This window comes from Elaeis guineensis, chromosome 11 (assembly GCF_000442705.2).
Source record: "Elaeis guineensis isolate ETL-2024a chromosome 11, EG11, whole genome shotgun sequence".
In the NCBI taxonomy this organism is placed as follows: Eukaryota; Viridiplantae; Streptophyta; class Magnoliopsida; order Arecales; family Arecaceae; genus Elaeis; species Elaeis guineensis.
The window spans coordinates 13,421,399-13,441,058 of NC_026003.2; the positions used below are offsets into that span (position 1 = coordinate 13,421,399).

General features: G+C 39.7%; 2 protein-coding genes across 6 annotated transcripts; both read right to left on the reverse strand.

The window, feature by feature from the left end:
- Nucleotides 1-342: 342 nt before the first annotated feature.
- Nucleotides 343-1,684, reverse strand: LOC105032472 (heterodimeric geranylgeranyl pyrophosphate synthase small subunit, chloroplastic). Its single transcript, XM_010906927.4, has one exon. The coding sequence runs from the start codon at nucleotides 1,635-1,637 to the stop codon at nucleotides 396-398; it is 1,242 nt and encodes a 413-aa protein (XP_010905229.1). The 5' UTR covers nucleotides 1,638-1,684; the 3' UTR covers nucleotides 343-395.
- A 2,002-nt stretch (nucleotides 1,685-3,686) lies between these two features.
- Nucleotides 3,687-8,670, reverse strand: LOC105032486 (high mobility group B protein 9). 5 transcript variants are annotated; one of them, XM_019846304.3, is made up of 8 exons: nucleotides 8,295-8,670; nucleotides 8,048-8,126; nucleotides 7,742-7,904; nucleotides 7,516-7,632; nucleotides 6,218-6,271; nucleotides 6,050-6,109; nucleotides 4,463-4,830; nucleotides 3,687-4,343 (listed from the first exon to the last, which is right to left on the reverse strand). In XM_019846304.3, exons 1-8 carry the CDS (start codon nucleotides 8,522-8,524, stop codon nucleotides 4,197-4,199), a joined length of 1,218 nt encoding a protein of 405 aa, XP_019701863.2. In that variant the 5' UTR covers nucleotides 8,525-8,670; the 3' UTR covers nucleotides 3,687-4,196. The 5 variants fall into 5 exon arrangements, with proteins under 5 accessions (XP_019701863.2, XP_019701862.2, XP_010905242.2 ...); XM_019846303.3 differs by having other exon boundaries at nucleotides 6,035-6,109; XM_010906940.4 differs by lacking the exon at nucleotides 6,218-6,271 and having other exon boundaries at nucleotides 6,035-6,109; nucleotides 7,531-7,632.
- Nucleotides 8,671-19,660: the final 10,990 nt, after the last annotated feature.

Below are 19,660 nucleotides of genomic sequence, written 5' to 3' on the forward strand. Positions count from 1 at the left end.
CGCTACTCAAAAAACTCCAGGCAGCTCAAGGAGTCGCAGTTTGTCATCGAAACCATTAACTAGAAGAGCATGGAACTCACAATACAAAATTTAATCAGGTAGAAATGGCTAACACCAAATTCTCCCCCTAGATTTAGTAAACTTCCTGCTGCTTAAAATCACCATTCCAGACTAATTATAAACCTCAAATTGCCAAGAATGACCAGTGGCCAAAGCATCCAAGGGAATGAACCAATAGTTTACCCAACAAGGAAAAGGTGTTTAGGGGCACACATTTCATCAGTTCCAACCAAATAAATTAAACTGAAATCACATCACTCCACCAAAAAGAATAAGAAAAAAGAATCGAAAAGCTCAGAATTTATTCTGCTAGACAAACTAATGGCCTCATTTCATCACTCTCCAGAAGGAGGTCCAGAGTTACCATCCACTCCAATATCACTATTTCCATCACCAGTCGCAGAAGCAGAGGCAGAAGCAGCAGCAACTTCTCCTTCTCCTCCAGCTTCGACGACGAATCCCCTCTCGACGGCGTAATCGACGAAGCTATAGAGAGGCAGCACTCGGTCCCCATACTTGTCCCCGAACCTCTGTAGCTCCCTCTTGGCCTTCCCCTGGAGCTCCCCCACCATTTCCATGGCCCTCTCCATCCCGAGCGCCGCCACGGCCCTGGCGTTGCTCCGCATCTTCCCGTTCGACCCCGCGTCCGCCATCAGTATGTCGTCCACCAGCTCGTACAGCACCCCCACCGCCCTCCCGTACCTCCTCAGCCCTTCCGCCTCCTCCTCGCCGGCGCCGCCCAGGATCCCTCCGCACACCGCCGAGCACTCCGCCATCTCGCCGAACTTCTTCTCGAGCACGGCGACGACATCCGCCTCCCCGGCGGCGGCGGCGCCGGTGAGGTCGAGGAACTGGCCGGCAGCCATGCCGGTGGAGCCGACGGCGCGGGCGATCTCGGCGAGGGCGCGGAGGACGGTGGCTGGGGGGACAAGGTCCCGCGGGGTCCGGGCGACGACATGGCTGAAGGCGAGGGGGAAGAGGGCGTCGCCGGCGAGGACAGCCATGTCGACGCCGAAGCGGGCGTGGGTGGAGGGGCGGCCGCGGCGGAGCGGGGCGGCGTCGAAGCAGGGGAGGTCGTCGTGGACGAGGGAGGCGGCGTGGATCATCTCGAGGGCGCAGGCGGTGGGGAAGGCGGCGGAGCGGTCGCCGCCGACGAGCTCGCAGGCGGCGATGCACATGATGGGAGGGGCGCGCTTGCCGCCGCCGGCTAGGACGGAGTAGCGCATCGCCTCGAAGATCCTCTCCGGGAAGCGGACGGGGAGGGCAGCGTCGAGCTGGGACTCGATCTGGGGAAGCAGCGTCGTCCAGTAGCCGCGAAGGTCGAAGGAGGCGGCGGCGGCGGCGGCAGGGGAGGTGGAGGAACAGCGGAGGAGGGGGAATTTGGGGGTTAGGGGACGTGGTGGGAACATTTTGGGAAGGGCGAAGTTGGGGGAGAAGAAGAGGGCTGAGAAGGCCATGAATTGAGGTCGGATCGGGCGATTAAGCCCTTTTTTTCTCGCTTTCTTTGGATTTTTTTCTTTTGTTATATCCGATCTCTTTGTTTGGCTTCCACTATTCAGCAAATTGATGATTTGCATGGAACGTGGATGACAGTGAATGGTGGAGGTGGAACAGATGGAAAGATAATCTTTTCATCTTTTTGAACGAAAAAACCAGTTCTTATTTTCTTTTATATATTTTAAAAAAAATCAGTTGTCCTTGTGTTGACGACCGTTGTGACACAAAATCTCACAATCGCCTTGCCTGGTTGGAAAAAGCTGCGATTTATCCAATATCTACATCTATCCTATAAGCAAAAATTTTATATTGATACCCATCTTGAATCAAGAGTAAATGATAGAATTCAACTCAAATCAAATAGATAGAATGAATCGGATCGGTTCAAATTGGATAAAATATAAATATTTTAAAAAATTTACATATAACTTTGAAAAGAATAGTGTAGATAAAGATCATATGGAATCAAATTTAAGATGGAATATATTATTATTCATATTTAATTTGAATCTATTTTATATATTTTATTTTAAATTTATATTTTTATATAATTTTAATGGAGTGGATAGATTGTGTTGTACAATCAATGATTCTGCTATAATTATTATCATTAAAAATTATATAAAAATATCAGTTATTCAATTTTTTTTTTTTTGATATCATAATATTACCCAATTAGCATATATCTATTTCTTATCAATAACTATCTTAGTTAAAAATGATTGCAATTTACCTAACTAGTACATGCATACCAGTGACACAAACGGTACTATATGGCAATGAGTGTTATAGACATAAGATAATGTCATAAGATAATGTCATGATTGGGACCATGTAAAAAATACAAAATAAAGAGGACACCACACTTTTATTATTATAATGCCATCCTTAGATCATAGTTTGATGTTTCCAGCGGCCTTTAGACATCACAATCATATTTAATTTGTAAAAAAGATGGCCATGAATAACTATCGATCTTCCATTCTGGCCGATAATATCGATTCTCATATTTGCTAGTTAATTTGAGCGTTAATTTGAGCATAAAAATGACGATTCCGTTGTAGATGAGATTTTCATGGAAGAAGATAAAATGATATCCAGAATCTTCCGTATAACTTTTCGTAGTCATATATATATATATATATATATATATATATATATATATATATATATATATATATATATATATATATATATATAATATTTAATACAAATAAATTAGATATTAAGATATATTAATCAATATTTATTTCTATAATAAAATATTATATTATATTACTAATATTATTTTATAAATATTTTACATAATTATATTAATATACTATATTATATCGTAATAAAAAAATATTATCCTGCTATATTATTATGTTAATAACATATTATATGATAAGTTATATATTACATATAATGTTATATTATATATCATATGGTATTATTGAAAATTTTGGTGGCTAAATCACTTTATTTTGATGGGTAAACACTTTAAAATTAGTAGACCATATCTAATAACTTAGATAATGAAACCTCCATCACCTACTTCCAAAAAAAATATAACTCTATAAGAGTTGCACTAGATGTAGCTTGATCTTGACCCAAGAACCTGAGATACGGTCTCAATCATTTGCACTTGTATATAAGGATACTTGGTTTTGTATTAGTTTCAATCTAATTTTGAACCCAACTCATTGAGCCTATTTTACAAATCCAAATCCAAGATCTCCAGCTGACTTCAAGCCGTATGCTGAGGGTAGAGGCTTTTGTAATTTTGGTGGACTATTGTTAGCTAATCCAGTAAGATTTTCTACTGAATTCATGGACTAGACCGCCCATTTTAACATAGTTCTATCAACCCAATATCTCACCACCTAAATCCTGTGGTTAGAGGGGAAAAAAAAAAAGGCCTCTACGAGTCTCCTTCTCTTGATTCAGCCCAACAGACTCAGAGACTCAGATTTGATAAGATCCATAAAAGATGTGAGTTAAACAGATTAACAAGCAAGATTTTCAACCTAATCCTACAAGAATACCCTATTGTGTTTCAGATTCCTTCCTTTATCCTTAAAACATCCATTCTGTTTTGTGGGTGCTTACTATATCATTATTATCTTATAGATATGAGCATCCGATTAACTTTCCAGATCTGATCATGTCCAGTTTTTGTGACCTTGTTATCAGGTTACGGAATCATGCATGCTTGCCGGATCTAACTCACCAGAATAGCTTCATGTCACAATCTGATCAATAAACAGACTTGATTCCATGTTGATGTACCCATAGATATCCTGGAAATTTAACAAGCTCTGCTACCAAATAACACCTAGATCAAAAATTTTGTTTCTAGGAGGCCTAAGCATTTAAAAGGTCAGAAACACCGTATCGGCAAGAGCTTGATGTTTTCCAATGCCAATAAGTGGAAATATCAATATATAGTATATACTTTCAACAAAAGATTGCCATCTCAAGTATACCTGGACTTCTTTGATGTTCTTACTGTAAAATGGAAGTGCAAACATTCATTTGAAATTCTGATATGAGCTATGCACTGTTTTTACTGTATGTGTATCCCTCTCTGAAGCCTAACCAAGTGTGCTAACTTTTTGCTTAGAACTTGACAACATTGACCCCCTAAAGGGAGCATATCAACCTTCAGAATTCACTTGGGATGGCTTATCCCAAGTGAATTTTGCTCTCACTGCCTCTGTTTGCGCTAGCTTCAACCTCTCCTTGTATTCCTGTTTCTCTCTCCTATATCTCTCCTTATCCCTCATTCCATACTCATCATACACCTGCCCAACAGAACAAACAAGGCTAGTAATAAATATCTCCTGCAGTAATAAAGTTGCATGATATATCTGTTATTGTATCGAAAGCATGCATTGACAAAATCTATTAGAAAGATGCTGACCTTCCTCTCCTCTTCAGTGAGCTGATTCCAGGCCTCTCCTATCATTTTGCTGAAATCTCGTTCCCTATTAGGATAGAGAACCTTCAGTTTAGCATGCTTCTCAGCAAAGAAAAAGTTGTAGGCACTTCTGTTGGGCTTCGGATGGTCTGGGTCACGGTTTCGGTGCCTTCTCTGCCTGCGTCTTGATTGCGTTTGGGGAACATATGGGACCATAGCATTGTTTTGAGTTGCTATGGAGGAAGAGGCTGAAGGCTGGGGAGCATGATATAGTATTCCATGAAGGGTCTGCAAGCCAATGTTCACCGTAACAAAGTAACCATGCTCGAACTTCCCAACGATCCTTCCTGTAACTGGAAGATTATATTTCCCTGAAAGAATCAATGTTTCACTTAGTATTGACATACATGACTCAGAGCAATGGTACATTCCAGGTGTGCAAGTAACCATGTACTCTTTGAGAAATTTTCATATAATTATGCCGCATCTAATTCACAAAGGAATGCCACTGAGCAATCTTTTCTGAGCAGTAGTCTAAAAAGATAGTGTCTTCAATTAAATTATACATGACAGAAGATGTTTTTTTTTCTTAAACAAACAATTTCTTGATATCACTTGCAAGTAGGACCAAGTTGAAGTGGGCACGCAAATTAGTGAAAGGGGATAATGCACTGAATGCAACAAGAGCAATGTAATGAGAAAACGGTGCTTCTTAAGACACAAAAATACATAGGACATAAAACTATAAAAGTAGAACAAGGCACAACATATCCTGGGTAAGAAGTCACTTGCTCTTGATGTGTTCTTGAACAAACCAGTTTAGGTTAGTCTAGAGTCAGCAACTAGAAAATCTGAACAATTTTTTGGTGCAAGTGGTTCAGAATTATTATTCTCTTGCAACATAAAAATATGAAGAGAAAAATTTCACTCGGGTTTTTAAGAAGTGCCATATGAAATATTGTCTAGCATATTTCTTTTTACTTTCTTAAACATGGTACTCTCAAGGTAAAATAACAATTTACCAAAGTATTGTAAATTAAGATATAATCTTATTTTTCAACCTCAAAAGAAAAAAAAAAAAAAAAAGATATGCACTTATTTGATGGACCAATGCACTTGCTAAGAAGCTTCACTTGATGGTTACTTTCGCAATTAGCCATGCAAATATCATAGTAAACAATTTATGCCACCTTCATTTTCTTTTCCATCAATCGTCCATAATGAATATTGTGTGCTTCAGTTCTCTTGGCCTAGTATTATTATTTAAGTGACTCTTGCAGCTTCATGCAAGAAATACTCCTATATCAGGCTGTTAATGATCCAGTAGATTAGCTTCTGTAACGAACAATTCATGTACATCAAAAAATAATAAACAATTCATGATGTGTTTCAATGGCCAAGCAGGCAACAGTACTCATGTTTGTGGGTTGTCTGACATGCATCAACAAATGAATTAAAGTTGAAATCCAAGCCAAGCAATAGCCCAAGCCAAGTGTAACTTGGTAGACCTTGCCACAGCTTCATCCAAGTATCCAACCTATGGGGGAGAGGGAGGAAAGAGGGAGAGAAAATCACCTGTTGCCAGCCTACCTTGCTCAATAGTGGGGGCACGAGGGATGGAAGCAAATGCTGCAAGTCCATTGCCATTAGCTGTGGAAGAAATGGAGACCTTGTAACTTAAACAAATTAGAAAAATTAGAGAGTGGAGTACAGATTTTGAGAGAGAGAGAGATATATATCATGGTGTGTAAACTTGACCTATTGTTTGCTGGCTTCCCATAGGAGGAAGGAGCTGAGGGACAGAGCAAGAGGCTGCAGACCAAACAAAATACAACAGAGAAAAAAAAAAATGCTAAAGGCAAGCTTTGCTTCATTATTAGTTTTCCAAGCAAAGAAATAAGATGAACTAGAAAATTGAACCATTTCAATATGAAATTGGGTAGAATGGAGCACCTTTGCATAGGCTATGCCAACCTTAATATTCACACACACACACACACACACACACACACACATATATATATATATATATACTTTATCCACTACAAAGCCTGTAGTCTATTCATCATCCTGGGAAGATTATATCTAAATGACATCCAAGTAACTACAATTTGCAAACTGAAATGGTTGCGAGTCCACAAATTGAGGTGCATCCAAACTTTAGGGCTCAGTCCTTGACCAAAGCAAAATATATTTCAACAGCTCGATGACATAGCCTAATGACTTGGTCTTAGCAAACTCCCATCCCCATGGCTAGCGATGCAGTTCCAAATAAGGTTTAATAACGACATGTATTACGAAAACTAAACCATAAAAACTTGCATAAAGCCTCGGCCATTACATGGTGACATGGTCAGATCCTCAGCTCTAAGATAGATTAATCAGCAGTCGCAAGGCTCTCCAACAATGCGTGATATTGCAATATGTGGCATTCCAAAGGGCTTGATCAGATTAATGTAGAATCGACACTACATTGATACCGCACTGTCTAGAAGGATGATTCAAGACTCCTACATAATGGCTAGGAGCTAAAAAGTTGGCCATCACCAAAAAGAAGACAACCCCAGTCCGAACACTTACAGGTGGCGTTTAGTATGGGTGATGACCCCAAGATCAACAGTGATGTGGGTAGAGGTGACGAGATCACCCCAACGATACCACATCCCAAATCACCTCAACTCTTAAAATCACTGCCCAACTCAGTGATGTTAAACCCGTCGTTGAGGACAGGTTTCCAAGATCAACCCAGGACAATAATGTTGGGCTGAAATTTGGACAGTGTTGTGCGATTAAAACTTAGTGTTATGTGATTGAAACAGAAAGAAAATATATGATCACACCAAGAAATATAGGACAACCACCCATTTTTACATTTTGTCTTTCTACTCATAGTCTATATGCAAATGGTGATTATCATCTCAATGTTATATGAACTGTACCCATACCCTCTTACATGAACCCAAGCAGAGGTTGTCTGGACTTGGGCACTGTCAATATTTAAAAGGGAACAAAGAGTCTAGTCCAACAAACTATAAAAAGATATATGAAAGAATCACCATTTGATTGGGAACCTGGGAATGTTCTCTTCCTCCTCCTGTATGCTGCCATGGCTGGGTCCAAAACAGACTCATTTTGATCAAGCTTTCTATGGAGAGTCTTAGTTTGCAAACAAGCTACATCCAAATAACATTTAACCATGTAAATTTACATGTTTACTTCTAAAGCTATGAATGAAAAAATAAAAGTTTAAAGGACTAGACAAATGACCAACCATGAGCCCACCTGATGGAAGTATGAGAGGGCCTTGAGCTCCAAAGAAATACACTTGCTCGTACTGATGTAAAAGACTTAAATAATACTTTCTAAGTACAAAAGATGCACTCGTGGTGGTGCGAGGAAAGTTGAATGCGGCAATGACCTCCCTCCATCTTTTCTCCACAATGACCTGCTTAATGTTTATTAGTGAATAGTAATACTATAGTAGGTTGGGCAGTGTTACAAAGATTAATAAAAAGGAAGGATTAAAGATTAAGTGTCATATTTAATATCTAAACAACATAGATAGAGACTAGGGAGCAGGAAGACCACCTTTTCAATACCCCCCTTCTGAGTGACTAGAATATAGAGGAGATGTAAGTCAAGATCCTTGCCTCCTATCACAGGCACCCTTCACATTACAAAAATAGATAGGTTTATCAAAACTTAAAATTGATTAAAATAAATGTAAGAATTTGATTGTGTTTGTTTTATTTACTGTTCCTTGTAGATAAAATAAAGATAATTAAAGAAACAGACTAAAGCAAAGCAATGATAGAAAAAGAAATAACATGCATACATGAACTTTGTACCCATGGTAGCATGGAACTGCCGGAGGGTGTCCATGAAAACAGAACGGTCGCTTACAACCTCCTCATGGGAAACCAATGGAGCAGGATAAAGCTTATCCTGCCTCTTCTCAACCATAGCTCTACTTTCTCTCATTTCTTCACCCTCTTCCCCTACAATCTCTTTCCCTTTACCCAACTCCTGTTCTTTCTCACCATCTCCCTCCAGTTCTCCCAACATGGAACAATGTATCAACAATGGAGAGATGGATGGACGGACGGACGGATGGATGAAAGGGCAATATACGACTGTGAAACAATGAGGCCAAATGGGAGAAGAATGAAAGGTAGGATTGATGATGTATTTGCGGTGGTAACTGAGGCCAACCAGACCACTAAACAAAGCTAACCATGGAAGAAGAAGAGCGAAAGTTAACTAAGGCGTTGAAGAATGGGCCTCAGGCTAGGCTAAGGCCCTCCCTGATTAGGCTAACAAAAAGCTGGCAGATGCAACGGCTCTTTTTTTATCTTTTTCTCTTGTATATTGCCAGAATCTGCATTGAAAACATTTATGTACATAAAAATATATAAGACCTTTTGTTGGTAAAACCATAAACTTATAACTAGTACCTATGTTAATTACAAGAGCTGGTGGTGATTATTAATTCCTCCTGCCACTTTTTGGTAGAAGAATTCCTCCTGCCATTGGTTGCGATTTCTTCTACTCGCTTTCTCCCCGTATCCCTGCTTCCTTATATTTACTTAAATCTTTTTTTGATCTATATGTGCCTCCATCTTTGGGTAGGGCAGCTCTATATTTTCTAGCTTTGATCTTTTTCTCTGGCTTTGATCTTTAATGCATCATATATCATTTCCAAAAGGCAGCGTCAGCCATCCTGGACGCGGCGTTTGCAGCGAGGATGGATGGAGGGGAGACAATCCGTACCTGAGAGCAGGGTATCCCATCCGTACTTGATGGATTAATACGAATCCTGGCATATCTTTTCACCAACTTTACAATTTACTACCCATATTTGTATTTGCCACGTCAATCAATAAAGTAAACTTGCATACTAGTAACTATGATGATATATTAAATGCTCACTCTCAGCCTTACCACGGTTAAAGAGAGGTGTATGTCAGTCCAAAGTCCAAAAGTTGCAGAAGTGGTATTTTTCCAATATTATAAGGGATCCTCAAAAAAAACATTATCACCGGTAAGGTGGCTACGATGGCCATCAATTTCTCCGTCAGTAATAACAGTTATAACAGTTATTATATTTTATAACAATAAAAAATAATGATTATAATAAAAAATATTATTTATATAAAAATAAAATTTATTTTAAAATATTTAATCAAATAGAAGATGCTCTTACAACTCGTGCATACGTGGAATCTAAAAAATATTATTATTTTAAATTATTATAAGCATAACTTTAATATGCGGAGCAGATATATCCAACAAATCGATTTATGATTTGGCCTACGAGCTGCTAGCCAGTTGTTGACCCCACTTCGTTCATAAATCTAACATGCGAGTATCTAAAGCGATCGGCCCTTGATCCCATCTACCGATTATGCATTGGACTGCGACCTTCGCCAGCATCTTGTTCGCATGTTGACTAACCGCATTCTGACTAACCGACCTCTAACCTTGGCCGTCGAGTCCGGCATTGACATCTGATCCCTTTCAGGAGTGCTAGGCCACTGTCCCACCTGTTGACGATGTGGTAATCCAGGCATCAAGCCGACCTGGATGTCTGTTGCAGTTGTGTGGTTTGATAGATCGTAGCTGACCACTAAAATGCACTCCCTCCACTTTATATCTCAATATCATGCTTGACGAATTCTACAAGAAGCCTTCAACTCTTGTCAATCAAGCCATTAATGAAAATGGCCGACCATGACATCCATAAGAAGCTCAGAGATCCTGTCAAATCAGGCCATAAAAGAGATAGTCAGTTACACATCAGAATGGGTCATCGCCACTACTCGAATACTCGTGTCATAGTCATTAAGAAAAGTGACTGGCCATGTATGGGATATGATCACATTAACCATTAGGTCTCAGAAATGTCGGTTGGGGCTATTAATAAAAATGGCTAGCTACATGCTAGGTAAGGCATCACCACTCTCCGGGTCCATGGAAATCAAAGACACCTCCATGAGGGTGATCTACAGTCCTCTCATGTGACTCCTGTGTAAAATAGAAATAGCCTTGGGACTTATAAAGATAAGAAAACTTTCACACGCTCTTTTTCCTCTATTCCAGATTTCTAACTGAGCATAGACGGTAGGGACTTCTTTTGCAGATTTACTCTAGCCACTCCAACTCAAGCCAAAAATCTGCAGTAATAGATTAGTGTTAGAGAAAGAGTTCTTAGCCCATTTCTTGAAAAAATGTGTTGCTTTTCTCCATACTGCTTAGAAGGACATCCTCAAGGAGATTGAGTGCCATGGCCTCTCGATCAGTCGAAAATCCTATCAAGAACCATGTGCCGATCCAGCAGCTGGGGACGTTGTCTGTGCAGCCCCCATCACCATAGGGATAGATCAAGGTCGCTTTGATACCCTGATCATCCAGATACGGGTGTTGATAGCAGTAGTCGATGCCATGCAATAGGCAGGACAGGCACAGGAGGCGCTCGACGACAACTTTCTCAATCTCCGCCTCGAAGCTCAGATCAAGGAAGGCAAACACAGTTGAGTCGGCCTCAGACGAAATGCTCACCAACCATTCTCTCACCAAAAACTCCACCCCAGGCAGTCCTTGCCTCACCATTTGGAGGCCTTCACAGTGTACAATCTCAACATGGATCGCAAATTTCAAGAATGAATCGGTAAATTGAAGTATTGCAATATCAGGCCATCGATCGAAACAATCAAATTGACTTCTGCATTGACCAACTTTTTGATTACAAAATCATGTAGGAGCTGCTATCTGATAATTTCAAAATGCCACAGCTAGAGAGTTATGATGGGTCGACCACCCTATAGACCATTTGGAGAGCTTTGAAGCTCTCATGCTCCAATATGAGGGGAGTGATGCCATTTTATGCCAAGCCTTTCCTTCTACCCTCAAGAAGGCGATTCAAGACTAGTATGCAGGCTTAAAATTAGGCTCTGTCCATTCATTTGATCAAATAAGAAAGTCAATCATTGCACATTTTGTGACTAGCAAAAGGTAGCATCGACAGTCTGGCTTTCTGGTGAATATCAGGCAAAGAGAAGGGGAGCCTCTCCGTGACTATATGAATTGCTTCAATGCGACAGCCTTAGTGGTGCACAATTTGGATCAGTCGGTCACCATGACCATCTTTAAGCATAGACTCTAAAGAAATTCTCTTCTCTATTCGCTAGAGAAGAGGTACGTCAAAGACTTTATACTGGATTGGGCCGAGAAATATGCTCGAACCGATGAGGCCATTGAAAAATATAGCACCTTGGACGATCCTGCGACTAGAGGAAAATGGAAAGCTTCAAGATCCCTTCGATCCAAGAGGGATCCTTGAGGGACTGGCAGCAATCTAGAACCCTGCCTCGGTGTCAGAGATTTGGCCAGTGAGTTTTTGTTGACCACATACATGACCGAACATGATTTGATTAAATTGGTCTAATCTATCTTTAATTTTCTTGCCACTTAATCTGGATATAGGTTTTACTCTTTCTTGGGTTGATTTTATGAATGCATTCTTTTGGTTGCAGAAAAGATGTTGTTCAAGAACAAACCATTGATGACAATCAAACCAACATGATTTCTTATTGCCACCCTTTAGAGTTAACAACTTCCTATCTTCCATACAATAAAGATACACAAGCTTACCATGTGTGCTCCACTCTGACAACATCCCATAGGCAGAAAAATCACAGATTATCCATAAAAGGGCAACTCTCATATTAAAGTTTTATTTCTAGAAAGCATCAAACATGCATACACCCTCACTCCATAAATTTTGCAATTCATCAACCAATAGACTGAGAAAAATATCTATGCTTTGGCCAGATGAAGTCGGACTAAGAATAATAAGAGTTAAGAATATATTACTTTTATTCATGCACATCCCTAATGACAAGTTATACGGTGTTACAAAAATAAGCCAACATCAATAAGGTGCAGAATTATTGGCAAATGGTGTAAACCCATTAGTACATAGCCCTAGTCTAACATTCCGATACTCACTAATACAGTCTGGGTGCACCAAGTCAAATTATTTCTATGCCTCTCCATCACCAGATGTAAGATCATGGTCGGATCATGATGGACATCTTCTTTATGCCATCACATATGCCTAGTAGTCTTACTCGACATATATAACCATTAGAGCCCAAGAGTTAGAGGAGAATAGCGCAATACCTTATAAGATATATTAGATTGCTTTGTATTGTCCTTATATCAGGCTTGAATCGAGGTTGACCACATATGGAATACTCTTTCTTCCTCTCATCATCCTTGTAGTATAACATACAATCATTCAAGCATGCAAACATCTATCTTCTTATAACTTAATCCCAACTCTATGACCATTTTTTTTTATCAATAAAAATTCTCTGTAACTTTTCATCCTCAGATAATATACTTTTGATTATTTAGAGCATATGGTCACAACATGCCTTGTTCATATTGAACTCTGATATGAGATTCAACATTGTGTTATTGTCGATAACCTAGTATGCACTTTGCACCCCTCCCACAATGGCTCATCAACGTCTTTAAGTAATTCATAAAACCTTGCAGCTAATAGATTTGGAGTTTTATCAAAGTCATTCACAACATCATAGATCACATCAGCCCCCCTTGTGCCATCTATAACCATGTCCACAAAAAGGTTTCTAAGATCTGTCTCTCTTCGCTCAACACTTACAAGTTAAGGGTCATGAAACCTCCAAAAAGGTTTCCCATGGAGCATCTAGTTTTGATGGCCTTGCACAAAAATCTTCTTGTAAAGGTGCACCGTCACTAAATCGATGATCAAAAATTTTTTATTACATATCGTGCATGGGCATAAAATTTTATCTCCTTCCATAGTTAATGGATTCGATATTACAATTGCAATGGACTCATCAACCCGATCCTTAAATTCTGATGTCACCCATCCACTATTGACCCTACAGCTCATCCAACTCCGATCCATTATGTTCGACTATCATTGTGGATTAACAAATATCAAATTCATATATAAACTAATAATATCTTAATGTATATAGTAACAAAAGTATATAGAAACAAGTATAAGTTGAATTATAAGCATGCAAATTCTTACTAGGAATGGCAATGGATCGAATGTAGATCGGATCGATTGATATCCATACCTATCCTGATAGAGAAAATACTATATCTATACCCGCCCTATATCCATTGTAGGTCGGGCTCCAAGGATGGGTTAGGTCGGGTATACATGAACAATGCTCTCCTTTTCGCTTTTCTCCATCTCTGCCACCGCCCCACCATCGCCGATGGCCCCATCCTGCCATCCCCAAGCCCTACAAAATATCATGCTTCCACCAAGATTAAGCTCTTAAAACCTCAAGGGACAAACTCACACCACCACAGCTTGCACAAAATCCTATATACTCGAGAACAAACCCAAATTGAAACCTAAAAATCCCTCCAATCTCCCTCTACTACTCTACTTCTGCGATCGGAACCAACTCACATAGCCACCACTCGAGAAAAAACCCCATCTGAAACCTAAAGAACCCTCTGATCTTCCTCAAGTGCTCTCCTTCCACATAGATCTCGAAAAAAGTGAATGAAATGAAAAGAAAAAGAATTGAAAAGGAAAAAAAAGATCAATCTATGGGAAAAGGTCATACCAATTTTTTTCTTATATTTCCTTTGTTTTTTGTTGAGTTTTCCTCTATTTTTTCCCATTTTTCCTCTACTTTATTCGTTCTCAGGAGTTTGATCGATTGGGAGGCTTGGAGTAGCCAAATAGGAAAGCTTAGATGATGGCAAGGGGTGGGGGTTGGTGGAGGGTGGCATGGGTTTACCCCATCACCGGGGAGTGCGGGGGGTGGCTTGGTTGGTGAGGGGGGTGTTGCATGGAGCCATGGGGGGCATGGGGTGTGGATGCCGGGGTCGGAGGAGGAGAGGGGGGTTGCACGAAGCCACAGGGGGCATAGGGTGTAGGCACTGCTGGGGCCGTGTCTGGGTGGGAGTGGTATTGCACGGAGCTAGGGGGGCACAGGGTGCGAGCGTTAGGGCTGGGGGGTTGCGGGAGCTATGAGGGATGCAGGGTGCGAGCACCATTAGGATCGAGTGGGTGGGGGGTGTGCCAGGTGGTGCAGGGTGATGGGGTGGCATGGGTTTGATGTAAATGAGAGAGAGAGAGCGATGGGCTCGGATGAGAGAGAGGGAGAGGAGAAAGAGGAAAAGAGAGGGAGTGAAAATGAGGCTAGTTAGGAAATTTTTTAGATTAGCAATGGACTAAAATTTCATTATAATTCAGTTGTAAAATCACATCCTAATTTTTATTTTAAATTAGCAATAGATAAGTTCAGTTATAATTTCTTTGGAACTAATGAGAACGTATTTTAAAAAATATTTTTTCAAATATAATACTTTTATCAAATATTTTATTATTTAATATAATTTCATAATAAGTTTATATTTTATTATGAATATTATAATTAATTAATATAAATTAATATAATTATATTTAAATAAAATAATTAATTATTATTTAAATTGAATTTATTATTAAAATAGGATTGAAAGAAAAATGAAAGAAGGAAGAGGAAAAGAGAATGTGTGCGAGGAAGGAGGGTGATAGAAATAAAAAGAAGTGAGACTTTTTTATTTAGAATTTACAACAGACTCAAAATTTATTGTCTTTACATTGTAAAACTATAATCCTTATATTTTCATTAACAACGGATGAGTACCGTTGCCATCCCATTATAAAATATTTATACCACACTTAACAATGGACCATATTTGTTCTAAATCGATTGTTAATAAGAATATATCTTAAGTTAGTAACGATATTCAGATCCATTATTAATCTATTGTATTTTTTTTATTTATTCAGATCCATTGTTAATTTGTTATAATTTTTTTATTTTCAGATTAGCAATGGAGACGATGCCGTTTCAATTTTATTATAAATTTTTTATTTTTAGATTAGTAATGGGACAACTTCAGTAGTAAATCCATTATAAGCTTATCAAAAAATCTGTAATTTTTTTAACCAATGATTAATAATAAAAATTGAGTCTGTTGTAAATCTCTTGTAATATTCAGTTACTAATTTGTCACAATTTCATTGCCAATAATATGCGAAAATCTCTTGTAAAATTTAGCAACTATTTTTATATCCATTATTATTTCATTGTAAAAGTTTCATTTCTAATCTATTGCAAGTTTATTGTAAATTACTAATTAACAATGGATTAGAAATGGATTTTATTCATTGCAAAATTTCTGTTGTTAAACAGTATTTTTCTTATAGTGTTAGGGCTCCTTCTTGGGGCCGACAGTTTGGGGGTCCCTAATAACAACGTCACCAATTGCCAAGGCACTAGTCTCTCTCAAAAAGTTTTGCCAATTATACCCTCCTGAATTACTCCAAAATGCAGGTATTCATGAAGATTAAGGGGCAACTCCCTCGAGCGCAAAAGATGAAGTCCCAACCAAAGAACCATGTGCGGGAGAAATTTTATCTCTACCATCGGGATCGTGGCTATGATACTGAAGACTATGTTCACCTTCGAAATGAAATCAAAAAGCTCATCCAGCGAGGCTGATTAGATTGCTTCATCTACTGCATAAGAGATGGCCCTACTTTAGATTGCTTCATCTACTGCATAAGAGATGGCCTAGTAGGGCCATCAAGAGTACCTCGGTGCTAGGAACCACCTTGGCAAGAACAACCTATAGAAAATCGATCTGTAGCCAATGTAATCAATACTATTATCAAGGGGCTTGCTAGGTCGACTAAAAGGTAGAAGTCCAAGGAGGCCATCACCTTTTCCGAAAAAAATGCGTAGGGAGTTCAATTTTTGCATAATGATGTAGTGTTTATATCTTTAAATATCATAGATTATGATGTATGTTATGTCTTAGGAGATAATGGAAGTTCGATCGATATTTTGTTTCATGATGCATTCTTCAAAATAGATATCTCTTTCGATCGGCTGGGTAGACTCGACTCTCCCCTTATGGGCTTCATAGGTGATGTCGTACTAGTTGAAGAAATCATCACCCTACTGGTCATAATAGGATGGGAGCCTCGGTAATCCACTATGAACATTGATTTCTTAGTTGTCAGGGTACCCACAGCATATGCCATTTTAGGACAATTAGGACTGAATGCCCTCCGAGCTATGGTGTCGACCTATTGCTTGTTGGTGAAGTTTCCCACCAACCACAGGGTCTAAAAACTTCTGGGAGACCAAGTGCTAGCCCAGCGTTGCTATGCAACCGCCCTTCAAGGAGTAAAAGTTTTGCCCGACCTCCCTGTCGAGGGGTTGGACACTCGTAACGAGTTGAACAAAGAATGAGGAGAACCTGTGGAAGATCTCATGATGATCCCTTTGAATGATGAAAATGAAGAGCATATAATTCGGATAGGATCGAATCTAAATGAGGTAATTCAGAACCAACTAACCTCCTTTTTATAGAAAAATATAGATGTCCTTATCTAGTTAGTAGTAGACATACTCGAAATCGATCCGAAGATAATGGTGCATCAATTGAACACCGACCACTTCCACCAATTCATCAAACAGAAGAAGCGGAGCTTCATGCCCGAACAAGAAAAGGCCATTGTTGAAGAAGTGGACAAGTTGATCAGTGCTAGTTTCGTCAGGGAGGTGATCTATGTAGAATGGCTTGCGAATGTGGTGCTTGAAAAGAAAGCTAATGAAAAATGATGAATTTGCATAGATTATACTGACCTCAATAAGATATGCTCGAAAGACAGTTATCCTCTATCTCAGATCGACTAATTGGTAGATGCCACGTCAGATCACGAGCTTCTTGTCTTTATGGATATCTTCTCTGACTGATCCTATAATCAAATTTGGATAGTATTTAAAAATAAGAAAAAAACTACTTTTTTTACTGATCAAGATCTTTTTTATTATAGGGTCATGCCTTTTGGGCTAAAAAATGTAGATGCTACTTACCAACGGCTGGTGAACAAAATTTTTAAAGAACAGATTGATCAAAATATGGAGGTATAAGTGGATGACATGCTAGTTAAGAGCCAGACATTGGGGGACAATGTTGCCGACCTTAAAGAGACCTTCGACACTCAAAAGGTACCAAATGAAACTAAATCTGGCAAAGTGTACATTCGGCATCATCTCCAGAAAGTTCCTCGGCTTTATGGTCTCACATAGAGAAATTGAAACCAATCTAGAAAAGATTGAAGCCATCCGGAGGATGAACTCCCCAAAATCTATAAAGGATGTTGAATATCTAACTAACAGGATAGTTGCTCTCAATCGATTTCTCTCTAGATTAGTGGAGTGTTGTCTTTCATTCTTCAAGACCTTAAGGTGCCCGATGGATTTCAAATGAATAGAAGAATGCTAGTGGGCATTTGAAGAGCTGAAAATTTACCTCGGCTCACCATCGCTCCTTGCCAAACTAGAGTTGGATGAGGAGCCATATCTTTACCTGGCGGTCTCTCTAGCATCAATAAGCTTGGTGCTCGAACGTGAAGAAGGAAGGGTCTAGAGGCCAATCTATTATGTTAGCAAAATCCTTCAAGACGTTGAGACTAGATACACTAAGTTTGAAAAGCTAATTTATGCCTTGGTCATCTCCATTTGAAAGCTCCACCTTACTTCTAGATGCACACCATAGTACTCTTGACCGATCAATCCTTCACGTCAATCTTACACCGGTTGGATATGATGGGTCGAATGGCCAGATGGGCGATAGAGCTCGCCGAATTCAATAAAAAGTTCCAACATCGCCCCTTCATCAAAGCATAGGTATTTATCGACTTCATCTTAGAATGCACAATTCCAGAAGGACAGGTCCAGGAGGGCAAGCTCGTCATAGAAGGCTAGCCCAAGGTCGAAGTACCCAAAGAGTAGTGGGTCATACATGTCGATGGGTCATCAAATTTTTCCAAATTAGGAGCGAGCTTAATTCTCACCGAACTAGAAGGAACTATCATAGAATACGCCTTACACTTTAAGTTCCCAGCCATTAACAATGAGGTTGAGTATGAAGCCCTCATTGTAGGGCTAAAGATCGCTAAGGAGCTTAGGGTGCGGGAGCTGAAGGTTTACAGCGACTCATAATTGGTAGTTGAATAGGTGAAAGGGGACTACAAAACCTGAGAGAAAAGCATGAAGAGGTACCTGCTAAAGGTAAAGAGTCTTATCCCAGTATTGATCAGTTTTGACATTCGATAGATACCCAGGTCGTAAAACTCAAGGACCGACCTCTTGTCCAAACTGACAACTTCGATGTTAGGGCATCTACCCTAGGATTTCTTCTTTGAGGTCATAAAAGGGACCGATGTGGAAGAACCCACTCCCATCTTACAAACCAATAATGAGTTGAGCTGGATGGATCATTCATCCATTTCCTCAAGGATAGGACACTATTGTTAGATTCAGGGAAAGCCCGAAGGTCAAGCACTAGGCACCTTGCGATGTCCTCTATGAAGGTAAATTATATAAGAGGCCTTTCTCCCTGCCCCTTCTCAAATGGTTGCACCCCTTCGAAGCTGACTATGCTCTGTGAGAAGTGCATGAAGAAATATATGGAAACCACTTGAGAGGTAGGTCGTTAGCCTATAAAGTTCTTCAGCAAGGATATTATTAACCCACGATGCAGCAGGATGCGATCGACTTGATGAAATGGTGCGATTAGTGCCAGCAAAATGCCAACATCTAGTACCAACTAACCGCATTGCTGAATCCAATAAGCATCTTTTGGCCTTTTGCATAGTTGGGAATGGATATTCTTTGTCCGTTCCCCCAAGCTCGGGCCAACGAAAGTTTCTAGTCATTGCTATTGACTATTTCATCAAGTGGGTAGTGGCGGAGCTGCTGGCTCGAATTACTGAAGCAAAGTTAAGGACTTCATCTAGAAGTTTATTATATGCCACTTTAGCCTATGCTAGTCACTGATAATGGTTGTTAGTTCAGTGGCACTAGATTCGTTGAGTTATGCCAGAGCTTGGGCATTTCATATCATTTCACTTTGGTGGGGCACCCCCAAGCTAATGGGGAAGCTAAGGTGACCAACCGAATACTTTTACAAGGCTTAAAGGCCTACTTGGACCTAGTTAAGGGGGCATGGATAGACGAGCTTCATAATATACTCTGGGCATACAGACCACTTAAAGGATATCCACTGAAGAGATCCTCTTCAACCTCTCTTTTGGAACCAAAGTGGTTCTCTGTA